At 49.1% G+C, this 17,312-nt stretch overlaps 1 protein-coding gene across 5 annotated transcripts; it reads left to right on the forward strand.

Annotated features, from left to right (window-relative positions):
• The first annotated feature begins 5,395 nt into the window (after positions 1–5,395).
• Positions 5,396–8,184, forward strand: LOC128121881 (keratin, type I cytoskeletal 16). Of its 5 annotated transcripts, none has more exons than XM_052756943.1 (9): positions 5,396–5,693; positions 5,724–5,926; positions 6,391–6,473; positions 6,584–6,740; positions 6,827–6,988; positions 7,081–7,206; positions 7,500–7,720; positions 7,814–7,863; positions 8,005–8,184. In XM_052756943.1, the coding sequence occupies exons 1-9, from the start codon at positions 5,396–5,398 to the stop codon at positions 8,097–8,099; spliced, it is 1,395 nt and encodes a 464-aa protein (XP_052612903.1). In that variant the 3' UTR covers positions 8,100–8,184. The 5 variants fall into 5 exon arrangements, with proteins under 5 accessions (XP_052612903.1, XP_052612904.1, XP_052612900.1 ...); XM_052756944.1 differs by having other exon boundaries at positions 5,396–5,684; positions 7,817–7,863; XM_052756940.1 differs by having other exon boundaries at positions 5,396–5,926.
• The last annotated feature ends 9,128 nt before the right edge of the window (positions 8,185–17,312 follow it).

The following is a 17,312-nucleotide window of genomic DNA, read 5'->3' on the forward strand; positions in this document are numbered from 1 at the left end:
CTTCCTAGACCTTGGAGGGCACAGCATGGCATGAGAGATGGGAGAGTGGTGCTGAGGCTGGCGTGGGAGCCTGAGTTTCCTCTTCGGGCTGCGGCAGCATCCGGGAGACTCAAAGCTGCCCAGGCTCTGTGCCATCAAGCTGGCGCTTCTCAGCTGCCTGCCAGCAGGTATAGCTTGGATGGGGGGCAGGAGAGAAGCACATTCCCCCAGCCCCTGATGTACATCCGGCCCTAACCAGAAGAACCAGCCTGGGACAGGATGGCTCACTCTGGAGAGTGAGCTCATTTACCTGAATCACAGTCCCAGGAAGCAGGGAGAACGCGGGGAGAGGTGCCCCATTGCGTGGATAGAGACACTGAGGCTCTGACAGGCCGTGACTCAGCTGTTCTCCCGAAGCCTGACATATCAGGAAAGGACAAGGGGAGAGCGGGAGTGGACACTACTCTGTTCTGGGAAGAGGACATGGCTCCACCTCCTACCTTCCCTCAGCTATGAAGCAGGAAGGGCTTTTCCCCTCCTGAGGATTCGCTCTTACTGGTCTGAGGAGGAGTCGGTGTGGGGAGGACAGGAGACAGTCCTGGACTGTGGTCCTCCCCTGAGTGAGCAGGTGGTGTCTTCTGTGGGGGACATCATGAGGTCAGATGGCCACACTGAGTGGCTCACTAGGGGGCTGTGTAAAGAACTTTAGTGGCTTTGTCCCCGGGCATCTCAGACAAGTCCAGGCGACTGGGGATGAGTGCTGGAGCCTGGATTGGGGACCGAGCGGCAAGACTCCGTGGAGGGTTCACTGTTTATCCATACCCAGTCTGCCCACATCTCCAAATCCCATCTTTCTGGTGGAAGCTACAGGCATGTGACTGCCCCAGCTCTCCCTTCCTGTGATAGACACAGTCCCATGTCATCGGTAGGCAGGCCCGATATTCTTCTTCCACCACGCTAACTTCCACTAGGTTTCTGCAGAGAGATGGATGTGGTGAGCAGCACTGTTCACAGAAGAGCCTGTGCCTAGTTCTGCGCTCCGTCAAGGGGAAGAAGGGACAATGTCTGGTCTGCAGGGACTCAAGAGACTTCAAAGGAGCTTTACCCTGAACGCTGCTGAACAGGGCACAGGGGTGGGCCTGACAGTATACTCGACCCTCATGCAGTGTGGGTCTCATGAGGAGTTGAGAGAACCAAGAACCAAGGTGGTTCTGCCCCTCGCCCACATCCCGGCTACATAGAACCTTAGGCTCCCTCAAGGACTCCTTGTTCATAACTGGTGTGAGAGCCTTTGGCAGCAGCAGACATCAGCCATGAAGGAGGGAGAGGGAGTAGGAAGGGCCTGACCCATGTAGATTCCTTCTGACCCAGGACTAGTCACAGAACCAGGAATGGACATTTGTTCATCCCTGAGGACCTTGCTCTGTCTCCTTTTATGATTGTATAACACCAAGATCCAAACACACAGCACTAGAACTGTCCTTACCGAGTTTTCTCACCAGCCTGTACATTTGGAGGGCCTTTCTTCTTGTTCATCTAGTCAGTGCCTGGCACATAGTGGGTGCTTTGTAGACCCTATTGAATAACCGCAGCGGTGCTTAGTAGTCTACCAGGTACTTGCTTTATTTCATCTCTACTCTAACATGCCTGTGAGACAGCAGTGTTATCCTCACATCCCAGAGAAGGAAGCTGAAGCTCCCGGAGATTGAGCAGCTTGTCCTGACTCCAGGCTGCTCTGTTGTGGCTCACCATGTGTCCACCAGGGGCTGGGGGCTCTGCAACTGCCCTTCTGTCATATCAGGCTCCCTGGACCCCCTCACCTCCAAGCTCCCAGAGCTGCCTCCTCCTTTTCCAGCATGGGAATCCCTTGGGGAGCTTGTAAAAGAGCTCCAAGACCAGGCTTGTCCTGGGCAATGTTGAAGCAGGGGTTGGCGCAGGCAAGGAGTCTGTGTAGAGAGTCTGATGATCTGTTGGGTTTGGGAACCACTGTGAGTTGAGGTGTGGCATTGGCCGATGATATTTCCTGGCCAATTCAAGTGTGATATGACTTCATACCTGAGAAGGGGTGGGGCGAAAGGCAGAGATGGCGGAGGAGTTCATTGCCTGGAGGGGTGCCAGCTTTACTGGACTCGGTGACTATTACCTGTAGCTTAATGGTCCAGGTACTGGCAACTTTGGGGTTAATATGCGTCACTAGCACAGAGGAAGTGTCCCTCACTCCTCTGCTATCTCCGACCGCCTGTGGCCCAGTCACAACCTTGCCCTGCCAAGACCCTTCAGAGGGCCAGGAACAGCAGGACAACCTCTTCCTTTACAGTTGAATCCCAGGGAGTCTCACTTCTCCAAATATCTCCTGTGGTCGGTATGGCCTGGGAGTCAAGCATCACAGGACTTTATACCACAAGAGTGCTCTGTGTGTGTGTGTGTGTGTGTGTGTGTGTATGTGTGTGTGTGTGTGTGTGTGTGTGTGTGTGTGTGTGTGTGTGAGAGAGAGAGAGAGAGAGAGAGAGAGAGAGAGAGACAGAGAGACAGAGAGAGACAGAGAGACGGAGAGAGAGACAGAGAGGATAGAGAGAAGGAGAGAGAGAGTTGGTATGAACCTTAGCTTGGGTTCAAGTCTCTGTTTCCTTTCATGCTGTTAAACCTTGGGCAAACATTTCACCTTCTGTAGGTGGGTTTTGTTGGCCTTTGGTCACCATGATGCCCATTTCCCATCTTAAGGGAGATGGGTCTGTGGTTGGACATGAATTCCAGGCCCATCCAGACATCAACAGACTGGTTCCCCCAAGATTTTGAGATCCTTTTGCCAAAGTTTGGGGTTGGGTGAGCAGTATTGGGTTCTCTCTTGCAGGTCTGCTCCTCCAAACACGCACTTCAGCTTTGCTCTCATTGGGCAGGAAGTTTGCTCCAGGAGGTCTGACTGAGCAGGCTTCCCAAAGAGAGAAGAGAAGGAACATGGGTGGGCCAGCCCAAGGCCTTAAAAAAGGGTGTAAAGATAATGGTGGCAGCTGAATCCAGACAGGCTAGCTCAGGGCCCCCAAAACAGATATAATGGGTGATGGTGGGCCCTGCCAGTCAGATTATATTAAAGCAACTCCAAGAGTTAGTTTCCAGGAGATCGTATGATGTAGTCTGCTCCTCTTTACCCCGGTCAGCTTTAGGGGTGCTTAAACCCTTTAAGTGTATTCTTATATAATATACATAGACTTAGACTAAATTCCAGACAAAGTGGGCCTCTAAGAAAAGCACACCCCCTTTCTAGAAATGTGCACCCTGGGAGAGGGACATGGCAGGTGACAGTGTGGAGCAGAAAATATAAGCCCCATGCCTGCCAGTGTGGAGGCCGCTGCCGCTCAGCCCCGCGCCCCCTTGTCTGAAGAGTGTGTTCTTTCTTCCTTGCTTGCTCTAATTAAACCCTTTACTGCTTGATCTACTGATGCGTCCCATTTGAATTCTTCCTTTCCCGAAGCCCAAGACTGGAGACTACTACAGACCAGAGATAACGGGAGACCTCCACCGAGTATTTTAACCTCTGGTTGGGCGGCCAACAGGCTACAATGAGTTGTCGTAGTAAAAACCCCAATTTCCTGCCCTCGCTGAGCTCAGCCTCAGGCAAGACTCTTTGGGCTCCTGTCACTTCAAGAGAAGGATGACAGGGCAAGAGCAGAGTCCAGTGCCATGGGCATTGCCCGTGGTATCCAGAAGACTGTTGTTGGGTCCTTTCAGACCACCGTGGCCAGAACTCCTACTAAGCGCTATGGGGAGGCAGGTGAAAATTGGACTTACTGACTTACTTGCCCCTTGCCTGCACAGCTCATGGGAGCCTGTCTGACTTGGTGGCTATAAGGCGAGTGGCAATGGTTGACTCCCACCTCTTTCCTCCCTAGTCCTCCTCACCTACAAGGTTCATTCAAGGATCGAGAAAAAGATGTGAACCGAGAGGTGCCGAGAGAGAGAGAGAGAGAGAGAGAGAGAGAGAGAGAGAGAGAGAGAGAGAGAGAGAGAGAGAGGCTCTCGATGGTGGAGAGTCTGCAGGGGCTGATGCTCTGGGAGCCCCCTGAGTTGCCCGTGTTCTCACGCCTTCATCTGTAGATTAGTGGTGGGAATGACAGCCACCTCTGGCCTGCCTCTTGGAACTGTGTAACAAGTGTGACAGTATCACTGAGCAGTACAAGGAACGAGACAGCCCTGTGCACACTGGATGAACAAAGCCACCAAGCCCAGCCTGGAACTGTGGCCACCAGAAAGCTGCTGGGTAGCTCCTGGGCAAGATGGTTTCCACATGGGGACTCTGAGGTCCACGGTGGGGTGCAGTGGAGGTAGAGGCAGGGGCAGACAAACAGAGTTAGGAGCAGGATGGAATTCCCCCCTACTGCAGTCCACTGCAGACCACAGGGGAGGCCCTGAGCAGGTGAGGGCAGGAGGTGGCATGGAAGAGTTGTAGCTGGGAGTGAATGCTCTCTAGGTGCAGGGTCTTACATTAGGGGCCAGGATCTGGAGGTGGATTCCAAAGGCAGCTAGGCTGTAAAGAAGGTTGAAGAGGCTGGCCATTGGGGTAGGGTCCTCCAGGCATGCTTCTTCATGACAGCTGTGTCCTGCAGGTTCAGAGGGGTGACAAGATCCTCCTGTACTGGGCAGTGAGTGAGAGGCAGGGTGAGTGTGTGGTTGCATAGGGTATGGTTGCCATGGTGTACGCCACTGTGGACATCTTGGTGTCTCACAGGCAGCCTCCAGATCCAAATTAGGTGCCATGGGAGAGGAATCCTTTGATTTTTAGAACTAGAAAGGACTGCAGCTACCCAGCCCAGACTTGTCCTTGTGGAGGGAAAGCCAGCACAGAGAGGGGAGGTGAAGGACTTCAGGTTCCACAGCGAGCAACCCAGCTCTCCAGCATGGCACGTGAAATCCCACGACAGCATCCCAAGACAGTCTGGGAGTGTATCAATGGGGCTCCTGACACCTGAGGTTCTCACTGTAGGGCAGGGAAGCTTGAGAGGTTGACTCACTGCCTGAGGACGCAGCTGCCTCAAAACAGCCTGCATGGAGGCCTCACTGTTGCCGTCCCCTCAGGCTCCAGGAACAGAAGCCCGATTCCTGGCCACACGGCCTGAGTCAGTACTAGCTCTGATTTGTGTGTTTTTCTCTCGGCCCCACACCCCCAGAACTGGGTGGAAACTCTGAGCCAGCACATGGAGGGGAGAGTCCACCCTGGGCTGAATAATCCAGAGTGGGGAGTTGGACGGGACTGAGTGACGAAATCCAGAGGGGAACCTAGAGTCAGCAGTCGGAGGGCCCCGCCTTCCCCGGGTGCATATAAAGGAACCTGGTGTCTGAGGCACCCACAGCATCCACGTCTCCCTGAGCTGTTCTTTCTACCCTCTGCTCACTTGCTCACTTGCTCACCTCTCCCAAAACTATGACCACCTGCAGCCGCCAGTTCGCCTCCTCCAGCTCCATGAAGGGCTCCTGTGGCATCGGTGGTGGCTCTAGCCGCATCTCCTCCATCCTGACTGGAGGATCCTGCCGGGCTCCCAGCACCTATGGGGGCCTGTCAGTCAGCTCCTCTCGCTTCTCCTCTGGGGGAGCCTGTGGCGTGGGGGGTGGCTATGGTGGGGGCTTCAGCAGCAGCAGCTTTGGGGGTGGCTTCGGTGGCGGTATTGGTGGTGGCATTGGTGGTGGCTTCGGTGGTGGCAGCTTTGGTGGTGGTTTTGGTGGTGGTCTTGGTGGTGGCATTGGTGGTGGAGATGGGCTCCTGGTGGGCAGTGAGAAAGTGACCATGCAGAACCTCAATGACCGGCTGGCCAGCTACCTGGACAAGGTGCGAGCCCTGGAGGAGGCCAACACGGACCTGGAGGTGAAGATCCGTGACTGGTACCAGAGGCAGCGGCCCACTGAGATCAAAGACTACAGCCCTTACTTCAAGACCATCGAGGACCTCAAGAGCAAGGTGGGTGGTTCTGGGGATGACATGTTGAGCGGCCAGAACTTCAGTGGACTTTAGGAAACCACTTCCACAGAGTCTGATACATAGGCAAGAAGACTAAAGACTGTTGGAGGCTAATGGTCAGAGTCACCTAGAGAAGTGGGAGAGGATCTCTTTCGAACATCCCTGCCTCGGCTGGAACTAAGACCTTGCTTGACTCTTAATGCTTTGGAGGCTACTTTGTGCTGAATGTTCAGCTCCTTAACTCTGGGCCCGGGATAGGGGTGGCGGTAGATAGAACTGCACCCTGCGTATCCCGAGTTGGGTAGAGAAGTAACCAGTTGTCTGCGGAAGCTGTAGGAGCTGACCTGCCAGCCAGGTGATCACTGGATTTGGGGAGACTCCTTTGCCCGCCTCTGTCCTTTTCCCTTGAGCAGAGGGTCCCTGGCTGGCTGACCAGACCTCCTATCTTTTTGTTCTCATTTTAGATCATTGCGGCCACTCTGGAGAATGCACAGCCCGTTTTGCAAATCGACAATGCCAGGCTGGCAGCTGACGACTTTAGGACCAAGTGAGCAGCCATCATGCTAGGCAGAGGGCAGAGGGTAGAGGGCAGAGGGCAGAGGGCAAGGACAAAAGAGTAGGGCTGTCCATCTGCAGCTCTGATCTCTGTCCTCTCAGGTATGAGCATGAGCTGGCCCTGCGCCAGACCGTGGAGGCCGACATCAACGGCCTGCGCCGGGTGCTGGATGAGCTGACCCTGGCCAGGACTGACCTGGAGATGCAGATTGAGAGCCTGAAGGAGGAGCTGGCCTACCTGAAGAAGAACCATGAGGAGGTGAGGCTGCTGCTAGGTTTGGGGATGAAAGGCTGGTTTGGTGAGGTTCCCAGGAGAGGTGACCACCCTCTTGTGATCTTTCCCAGGAGATGCTTGCCTTGAGGGGTCAGACTGGTGGGGATGTCAACGTGGAGATGGACGCAGCCCCTGGTGTGGACCTGAGCCGCATCCTGAATGAGATGCGAGACCAGTACGAGCAGATGGCGGAGAAGAACCGCAGAGATGCGGAGGCCTGGTTCCTGAGCAAGGTGGGACTTACCTCACCTGTGCTCACTCCCCTAGGCCGCCTGGGCAGGGAGGCTTTAGAGAGTCTCACACCTCCTCCTCTCTCCTGTCTCAGACTGAAGAGCTGAACAAAGAAGTGGCCTCTAACAGTGAGCTGATACAGAGTGGCCGCAGTGAGGTGTCTGAGCTCCGCAGAGTGTTCCAGAGCTTGGAGATCGAACTGCAGTCCCAGCTCAGCATGGTATGAAGGACCCCGCCCCAGTGCAGTCCCCAGTCACCATCCCTCAAGAGGGTCACCATCCAGTTCCACTTTTTTTTTTTTCGTGGGGATGAGACTGGAAGCATCGTGGTACCCATTACAGAGATGGAGACATTGAGACCGGAATGTTGGGAAAACACTTCTCCAATTTGTCTCTTCCGATTACCCCCAGCTGGGGTCAAGATCCATGTGTCTATCCAAAAGTGTGCCCAGACAGAAGTGCAGAGACAAAGCGACCAGCACCACCAACCCTCCTCCCTTTCCTTCCCTCACAGAAAGCATCCTTGGAGAACAGCCTAGAAGAGACCAAGGGCAGGTACTGCATGCAGCTGGCCCAGATCCAGGGCTTGATCAGCAGTGTGGAGGAGCAGCTGGCTCAGCTGCGCTGTGAGATGGAGCAGCAGAGCCAGGAGTACAACATCTTGTTGGATGTGAAGACCCGGCTGGAGCAGGAGATCGCCACCTACCGCCGTCTGCTGGATGGCGAGGATGTCTAGTGAGTTGGCCCTTAGACCCTGTTCATAGCACTCTGTCCCCTGCTACTCCCAGCACATCTAACACTCCCGTTTCCTTCCCTCCCCCATCCCAGCAGTTCCTCCTCACAGCACTCATCTGGCCAGTCCTATTCTTCCCGAGAAGGTAAGGCACTTGGGGTCCACAGCCTGACTCTGTGGTATAAGGGCCAAACCCCTCCTCCCAGAGCCCTGGGCCTCCCTTCCCCTGCCTGGCAGCTTACTTAGCTCCCAGAGCCCACCACACTTTCCCCCTTCTCTTTTGCAGCCTTCTCCTCATCCTCTCGCCAGCCTCGGTCCATTCTGAAGGAGCAAGGCTCATCCAGCTTCAGCCAGAGCCAAAGCCAGAGTTCCAGGAACTAATCTGCTTCACTCAGAGCCTCCTGGCCTGTACCAGCCTCACATCCTGGAGGCCTGAGCCAGGACCCTGTTTCCTTAGCGCGGCCCCCAGCTGTCTCCCTTCCCCTCTGCTGGTGGTGGGCTAATAAAGCTGACTTTCTGGTTGATGCAAAACTTGTGTGTGATCTCCATGTTTAAACTGATGGGAGAGGAGTTGAAGGGGCCTCCCAGGAACTCCTCTGGGGTTCCCACACTTAAAGAGATGTAGAGAACTGACTGTGTTTCAGAAGATCTTCCAGAAGTTCTCCATGTCATCAGGGGGGTGGATGGTGGGGGAGTGGGCCACACAAGGTGGGAAGATACTCATGAGTGTTGATGGCCATTGTGTGAGGCCTTCTACAGAGGGTCTATAACTCTCCTCTTTTAGGGCCCCTGCAAGGCAGGTGTAGTTAGGGACATTTTGGGGTTAAAAACTCCTGGGATTCAGGGAAGTTAGCGTATTTGCATTAAAGATACAGGATGTGGCATTTAAAGTTCCACCCCAGGTCTTCTGCCTTTCCGTTAACACCACTCCACCTGTTCAGGTATTTCTCCCCAAAGACTCCCAAGTTTGTTGATCTCTGAACTTCAGAGTTGTGCTTGGGAACAGCTCTTCTACACACAAGCAAGCATTACGTATGTGCTTGTGAGTGCACGCGTGTGAGTGTACACACACACACACACACACACACACACACACACACACACACACAGAGTGATTTTGGTATCGAAGGGAAGGCAGAGCCTTGGGATGGGGTCATGGCCATGAACAAAATCTCTCTTCTCCTAGCCTGTCCTTTCTCCTCACCTTAACCATTCCTTCATTTGAATGCTGTTGAATCCCATGGGAAACACCTGCTCCCCATCTTCACTCATCTCCAGCGCTAACACCATTTCTGCAGCCTTTCCCCTCTCTCCCAGGAACTGGGTATAGGTCTCTTTCCATCTGTCTCTCCCATCTCCAGTTTCTACCAGACATCTCTTCTCTCAGGAGTTTGGTCAGAGTCAGGAAAACAGAGATCAGCACCCTCTTACTCAAGGGCCGGTGTCGGTTCCTCCTTGCACTCACTCAGCCCTTCCCTGTGCTGCTCTCATGAGTCAACTCTTCCTAATTGCATGGTCCACACCTCTCAGGAACTGTTCTTTTTCCCTGGCTGTCTTCCAGAATTTAAGAGGAAAGAGTTATGTATGTATAATAGCATAATGTGTGTGTGTGTGTGTGTGTGTGTGTGTGTGTGTGTGTGTGTGTGTGTGTGTGTTCCACTTGTGCGAAGAAGAACCATTCCCCAGCTGGCTCCTATCTCCTTTCCTACCTCCCATTGTTATGGGAATTCTGTCACTGGCTCACTAGCCAATTGAGAGGAGCATTTTGGTCCAAGATGGGGTTTTCATGGGGGAATGGATGTGACCAAGAGAAAAGGCAGAGGGAGAGGAAATGAGTGACGGTGGGGTTGGTGGTGGCTTGTGATTCGGTTCAGGTTCCCCTTTTGTTCTTTTAATATTTGTGTGTGGGATTTTGCATTTTAATAAACCATGAAGAAATTTCTAACATCCCACTTTCAACCTCAGCTCTCTCTTTTTGGTATTGTCTTCTTTATTTTTAAATGCCAATCTTCTACTTCCATTTCTTGATGACTTAGCTTCACTTTGTAACCAAATGCTTCCTCCTCTATCTGAAGGATGATAATGTAGTTCTTATAAGATATTGACTTCTCCATTTTCTGAACAGATTCATAATTTTGGTTAAATATATACATTCTTGTGACTATATACTATTCATAGTCAAAACATTTTTTATAGTGTAGTAAATTTCCTTGGAATAAACATTTTTTAACCCAATTTGTTTAAGTTTTCTATGTATATGTCATTCACTTTTTCCCTGGTTTACTGTTGAGTGGATATATCCTCTTAATGTGTTGACACCCTGGGATTTCTATCAATTTCATATTGAAGATATCTTCTGGGGTCTTCTGTCTTCCTGTTCCTGTCTACTATATGAGCGTGCTCTCTCTCCCTCAACTATTTTAGGGAATCACATATTCCAGCTGTTTTTCAAGAAGGGATTCATATGGGTTAGCTGTGTTGTTGTTGTTGAACTTCTCATGTCTGGAAAGATCTTTTGTTTACTCTCACTCTTGACAGTTTGGTTGGGTATAGGAGTCTAGATAGTTTGGTTGGGTATAGGAGTCTAGGTCAGGCACTGTTTTTCCTCTGCATCTGAGGGTTTTCATTGTCATCATTGGCTCTCGGTGTTGCTATTAAAAAGTCTCAAACCACTTTGGTTGTAGATCCTTTGTCCTGTTCTGTTCCCACTCTCTTTACTGGAAACATCATAGTGCTTTTTCTCCCTAATGGAATGGACTATCACATGTAATGCCTTGATACAGCTGTGTCTTCTCCCATTGGATTGGGTATGAGTTCTTACTTCTAGCATGGGAACTTAAGTTCTAAAGTTCTGGAAAATTCCCTTATTTTTATAGCTTCCTTTCCCTACTTCCTCTCTTTCTGGAACCCTTTTCTTTTCATGAGTATCTCATCCTATTTTCAATTTAATTTGTCTTTTTTGTTACTTTTTGAAAAAAATTCTTATTTTTGTCAACAAAATATATTATTTAAAGTTTAAAAAAACTGCAATGTTTTTGATATTCTATAGCTCTGGATATTTTGTCAGTAGGCTTTTTTTAAAAAAATTTTTCAAGACAGGCTTGTCTTTTCAAGACAATTTTTCTTTGTGTAGCCCTGACTGTCCTGGAACTCTCTCTGGACACCAGGCCTGCCTCTGCCCTGTGCTGGAATTAAAGGCATGTGCCACCACCACCCACTGTTAGTAGCCTTTAGTTCTTGACTTAAGATGTTTTGTCCCTTTGGGCCTGTTAGTTATGGCTTAGACAACTCCAGTTCTTTTATTTTCTAGCTTTCTTCCAAGTGCCTCAATACTTTTTTGTTTCAACTCCATCTTTCACACAGGAAACTCTTCTCAAACTCCTTTTGGTCTCATTTGAGGGAAAGATTACAAGGCGCTGATTGGAGTGTGCGTCCAGCAGAGGGCTTGTCTTCTAGACCATCTTACCGTGGATGGATCTGACGGGGATAAGCTGTTTCACTGAAGTGCCCGGATGTTGTATCTAGAGTCAATTTCCCTTAAGATGGAACTTCTTTGGAAAGGATGTCTCTAATTTCCTGTGTAGGTTGTAAAAGCTACCTACCAGCTTTCTGGGAGACATGTGGGAGCAGGGGGATGGGAAGGTCCCAGTCTGTCAATCTGTGATGTTTTAACTGATCATTTCAGTGTGTTACTCTGGTTCTTGGCCCCGGTTGTTGCTTTTGGTTCCCACCCACTGGGGAGTGTTTTTCTTCTCTTTTCTTTCTTTCTTTCTTTTTTTTTTTTGAGTTGACTTCCAGATTCCTCTGGTCCAAAGCTAGAGTAGTCGGTAGCTATCAGATGTGAGGAGGGAAAGAGGACCTATGGAGACTTCCCTACTGCTTAAGACCTCTAACCCAGGCCTGGAGAGATGGCTCAGAGGTTAAAAGCACTGGCTGATTTCCCAGAGGACCTGGGTTCAATTACCAACATCCACATGGCAGCTCATAACTCTTTGTAACTCCAGCTCCAGGGGATCTGACACCTTCACACCAATGCACATAAGATAAGTTTAAATTAAAAAAAAAAAAAAAAAAGACTTTTCACCCCTCCTGCTGTTTTCTTGAGATAGGGTCTCACCATGCAACCTAGGCTGGTTTGAACTTGGGATCCTCCTGCCTCAGCCTCCTGAATACTAGGATTGCGTGAATGCACCACTGCAGCTGCCTGCCAGCCTCCTGTTTCTAGCTCATTCTTACCTCATTTTCAGAGATGTCCCAGGTCTTCACTGGCAGTGGCCTTCTGGTGTTCTGATGTGTGATCTGCTTTGTTCTTGCTCTCTGCCTGGGTGGACACTCCATTTTCCTTGTCCAGATTCTGACACTTCACTACTGTAAGCCCCTTTGTCCTTTGGATTTTACTCTTACTTTTTGTCCTCATGGATTTTATCCAATTACAGTCATCCTAGCAGTGCTTAGGAGGCGAAACTAAACCATGTATTTAGTTTGTCATTTTAATGTGAAATCCCTGCTTTGCGTGGTGGGACCATATTCACCTTTCAAGGTTGCTGAGCCTGATTCATTATTTTACAATAAATAATTTTTGTTAATTGTTCAGCAAACACATCTCTCTCTTTATGGTCACCAACCCTGTCTTCCAGATTAAAGGGTGAACCTATGAGTCATACTGAACCCTAAACCCCAGTACCCCGAAGCAACTACCGGTAACAAGTTTCTTATTTTTACACGCATATGAAAACACTTATGTATGTTCTAATTACAGCCACAATCCACTGAATCCATTTTGCATTCAACTTTTTTTCCCATGGTGCTGTGTATCTACTTCGAGAGCCTAAGAATGCTAAGCAAGCAGTCTAAGACACAGTGACATCCCTGGCGTCAACTTTATTAATATTATAAATGAAACATGTTCCTGTATTACTAAAAACTTTATCCATTTTTGGCTGCTGTTGTCACAGGAAGAGCACCGCAGAGAACATCCTTCTACATAACACTTTCATAACTAAATACTTTTGGATCATCCCCTGAGGCTAGTTCTCGGAAATGTAATTACTAAATGAGCAGATAGAAATGTTTCGAGGTTCTTGATTTGTATTGCCAAATTGATTTCAAGAGGCATTGTGCCAATCTACCTATTTGCCAGCAGGGAACGGGAGTGTCATTTTCAAGACATGCCCGCGCCAACTTTGAGCATTGTCTTCCGAGCACTTCCTTAATCCAGCGATTCATCTGTCTCTTTCAGAGCTGATGTCATGCAGGGACCCTTCCACAGAGACACAGACGTGGGCTGTTGAACAGCTCCTGGCCTGGCGCACATGCTCAGGAACTGTTCAGAACGAGATGTCAGAACACAGGCTCTGGATCACACCTTACCTGGGTGCGGGAGCTGTTGTAAAGAGTGGCCAGTACCCCTGTCCTCAGACAGTTTGATTCTGATCACTGGACCCTCGGGAAGTTCGTGAGAAGGACTCCCACTACATAGACAGGGAAACCAAGGTTTGCATTAGCTAGTTTTGCATTATTATAATGAACTATGTGATGCCTGGTAACTTCATAAAGGTTATTATTTTGGCTTATGTTTTTAGGGTTCCGTTGGTTCTGAGTCCTATTGACTTAACCTCTGGTGTGACCTTCTTGCAGGTAGAATCCCCAAGTGGCACAGAACTTCTCTTGGTAGGACACACAGGAGTCCCTGTATTTATGTCTGTGTATCTTGTCTCTCTTCTTTTTCTTCTATAGCCACCAAAATTCAATAATGACCTTATTTAAGTCTGGTCATTTTGCAAAGATGCCCACCTACAAATACTGTAGTTGAGTTTAAGTGTCCACCTTCCTAATACCATTGCCATATAACTGCAGGAGTTGAGCTCCTGCCCGAGTTCCTCGGGGAGAGAGGTGGTATGGACAGTATTCAAATCACAACAAGGCCTAAAATAATCGAGAGGGGGTGGGGGATGAAGTATTCTTGGGGCTTGGCAGTTAATAAAACTCCTTGAAGAGCTGGAATTTTCCCTGTCCATTGCTGTGTTTTGCAGACATAAAACAGTTGTTTTTTAATGGACAGTAAAGGCTGGGGATATGGTCTACTTGGTAGAGTGCTTGCTTAGCATACACAGAACCCTGGGTTCAGTCCCCCAGTAACACATAAATCAGGGCTCACCTCTGTAATCCCAGCACTCAAGCAGTAGAGGCAAGAGGACCAGAAATTCAAGGTTGCTTTTGGCTATGTGATTTGAGGCCAGCCTGTCTCAAAGAAGAAACCACACACACACAAATGATACCCAGCAATTTTAAGCAGAAATGGGGCCTTGATTCTAGAAGCTTCCTTTAGACAAGGGAACCTGTTTTTCCACCTGGAAATGCCTGCCGATTCAAGTCCTAAATCAGCCCTAGCTGCTTCTTGAGCTCCTGGGCCTGGATGAGGAGACTGAATACTCACGATGTACGTTGTCACTTGTCTGTTTAAACACACCCTCGGATTCCTTACGCCTGAGTTAGTGTCAACGTTTGTGAAACACTGTTTTAGATAATTGCTAAGACAAAGAGTTAATGATAGCTCGCAACTCTTCTCTGCTGGCGCAAATTAATGAGTGGTGAGTGTGTGAGGGTTACTTTCTTTGGGTCTTTTGTTTCCAAGAGCTATAAAAAGTTCAGTGTTTCTTCCCAGTGTCTGAGAGAAGCAATTTCTTACGCTAGACCGCCTACTGCTGTGGCTTAAGACCTCTGACGCTCTCTAAAGACAAACAGAGGCAAAGCTTGGTGTTTTGCTAGTCAACAGCCGCCTTAGACTGTATCTAGCAAGTAAGGATGGCTCAGTGACAATGGGTGGGGTGAAGCCATGGGGCTGTGGTTTAGAAGTCTGTTCTCTCAGGCTTTCATGGAACCTTCTCAGAGGAGTTTCTGGAGGGCACAGCCATCACATGGGCACAGGGCAGCCTCCATGAGGAGATACTGGTGTTGTAGAAGACAGGTGCTCTTTGAGTCCTGCGGGGATGGAGTTCTTGACCTGGCCCTTCCTCTGATGTGTTATCTGGGTTGCTATGGAGACAGCTGTAGCAGCTCGGCGTCCCTTCCCCCAGTAGTTGAAGGTTTCTCATGGGGATCTTGTGCAGATGCAGGGATGACAGGCAAAGACGGCAGCAGCTGCTCTGGAGACTCCCCTTCTGCTTCCGCTTCTTGTTAACACATCTGGCCTCAAGGGTCCTTCTTCTTCCTCCAACTATAACATTTCACACATAAAGTGGAATCACCTTTCCTCTCCTGCTTTTCTCTATGACAAAATAGAAAATATAAAAAAGAAAATCACTTATCTGCTGCTTGATGCCCAGAGTTTTAAATTCCCCCAGACTATTTTCCATTATCTATGAATATGTACAGAAGATGATTTTCAAGTTGCTCAGGGGCTTCATTGAATGTCACGTTAATAGAAAAAAAGAATCGGTGCAAAAGGACTTAGGAGCCTGGAGCCGTGGCACAGCTGTCATCCCCGCTACTCAGGAGACTGAGGCAGGAGGATCACTTGAGCCCAAAGTTGTTTGGCTGGCTCGTTGGTTTGGTTTGGTGTTTTTGTTTTATTTTTGGAGGTACTGGGCATTGAACTGAGAGCCCCATGCACACTAAGCAAGCATTATACCCAGTCTTCGGGTTTTTTGAACTGGCCATAAACTCAAGATTCTCCTACTTCTGCCTCTCAAATGCTGGGATTACAGGCCTGAGCCATCACGTCCATCCTCACAGTCTTGTTTAAATTAGGAAACTGATGTGGTCTTCAAGCAATTGATGCTTTTTTTTCTTTCTATTTTTAGTATTTTTGGAGACAGGGAGTCATGGAGCTGAGGCTAGCCACTTTGCTCAGCTGAGGATGACCTTGCACTGATCTTCCTGCTTCCACCTCTTGAGTTTTAAGATCATGGAATGCATCATTCTGCTTCATTAGCTAATTCTTTAGTTTTCAATTTTTTTGTTTAATTTCTTTTTCTTTTCTATGGTGTGTGTGTGTGTGTGTGTGTGTGTGTGTGTGTGATGGAACCTAGCTAGAGCTTTGAACACTCTGGATTCTACAACAAGCTCCATTCCAGGCTCTGTTAAATTTCTGTACTCTATATTCACATGCAAGATTTTATGCATATGTAGAAAACGTGTTTACTTTCCCCTCTTCCTGTCTCGCTTGGACCACGTCTTCCTCTCCACCGGCCCCTCCACTCACATCAGCCTCCTATCCCATTCCCGTGTTAATCTGCACTAATGGTCTTGTGTGTGTCTTTCCGTTCTTTAGTAGTTCATAAATCACATACGATATGCAGCTATGTAAGTGAGGTGTCAGTTATTGTTTATTTCACACAGTTAAAGTCAACACACTACAGGGGCTTTTCACAGAGCGTATCTCTCTCCAGAGTGTATCCCTCTCCACAGTGCTTATAGGAATCTTCCCTTGCCATCTGACATTTGTCCAGGGCTATTGCTTAATACTCCATACTAAATCAGACTCTCTCTCTCTCTCTCTCTCTCTCTCTCTCTCTCTCTCTCTCTCTCTCTCTCTGTATTAGTGAGGTTTGTTAGCCACTTTGGGCTACACAATTAGACTTTGGTTCCCAAAACCAATCAAACACTGGTTGTAATGCCTGTAATTGCAATGCTTGCTTAGCATACAGAAGGCTCTGGTTCAGGCCCTAGTACCTCAGAAGAAAAACACCAAACCAAACCAAACCAAACCAAACCAATTATCCAACCAAACAAAAACCCAACCAAAAAAAGTTTGCCTGAACTAATATTCTGGCTTGCCAATCTAAAAATATATTTTTTTAAATTTATGCATATGCATGTGTGTGCACCTGAGTACACGTATGTGCTAGCAGAGGACAGAAGAGGCTGTCGAATCCCTTGGAACTCTAGATACAGGCAGTTGTGAGCTGTCGAGCGGGTGCTGGGAACTGAACTTGGATCTTCACAAGAGCAACAAGGGCTCCTAACTGCTGAGCCATCTCTCCGGCTCCTGCCTTGTCAATGGAGTAGATTTTTTAGTTTGTGTTGTGCTCAGTATGACTCTACAACCCAAAAATGAGGGCCCAAGGAAGAGAATAAAGCTGAACCAGGAATGTAGACCTCGCAGGAGCTGCTGTGGAGCAGTGGGGGAGACTGAGGCAAGCGAGGATGTGGTGGATCCGGCACCTCTCTGAGTCTGTCTTCTCACCGGTACACGTCAGGTATTATAACCTAAAGAGGCTCACATAAGGATACAAGGCTGCAACAGGTGGGCAAAACCCTCCAGCTTATTCACCGATTCCCGCTCCTTTTTGACGGTTTCTCGATGGCCCAACCCGTTATTGCCTCATTTGATTCTTGCAGCAAGGCTGCAGATAGATATCTGCTTTCTAACAATGAGCCAGAGCAAGCACCTCCTCCCTGTTACCACTATCAAGCCTCCCTGCCAGCTCACCAGCCTGATTCATCCCCCCCTTTTTTTTTTACAGGTGGGGAAACTGAGGCTCAAAGAGGTTGAGCAACTTACCCTAGAGTTCATGACTGGTAGGCGAACTGACCCCTGGCCTGGCTTGATTTGATTAGGCTTGCAGAGAAGTTAGGTTTGTAGGAGCAGAC

Source organism: Peromyscus californicus, unplaced genomic scaffold, assembly GCF_007827085.1.
Source record: "Peromyscus californicus insignis strain IS unplaced genomic scaffold, ASM782708v3 Scaffold_3__1_contigs__length_106647218, whole genome shotgun sequence".
Taxonomy (NCBI): Eukaryota; Metazoa; Chordata; class Mammalia; order Rodentia; family Cricetidae; genus Peromyscus; species Peromyscus californicus.

Coding starts and splice junctions, on each gene's coding strand:
- LOC128121881 (XM_052756940.1), top strand. CDS start 5,396: ATGACCACCTGCAGCCGCCAGTTCGCCTCCTCCAGCTCCATGAAGGGC. Junction 6,741..6,826: donor TGAAGAAGAACCATGAGGAG/GTGAGGCTGCTG, acceptor GATCTTTCCCAG/GAGATGCTTGCCTTGAGGGG. Junction 7,864..8,004: donor GTCCTATTCTTCCCGAGAAG/GTAAGGCACTTG, acceptor TCTCTTTTGCAG/CCTTCTCCTCATCCTCTCGC.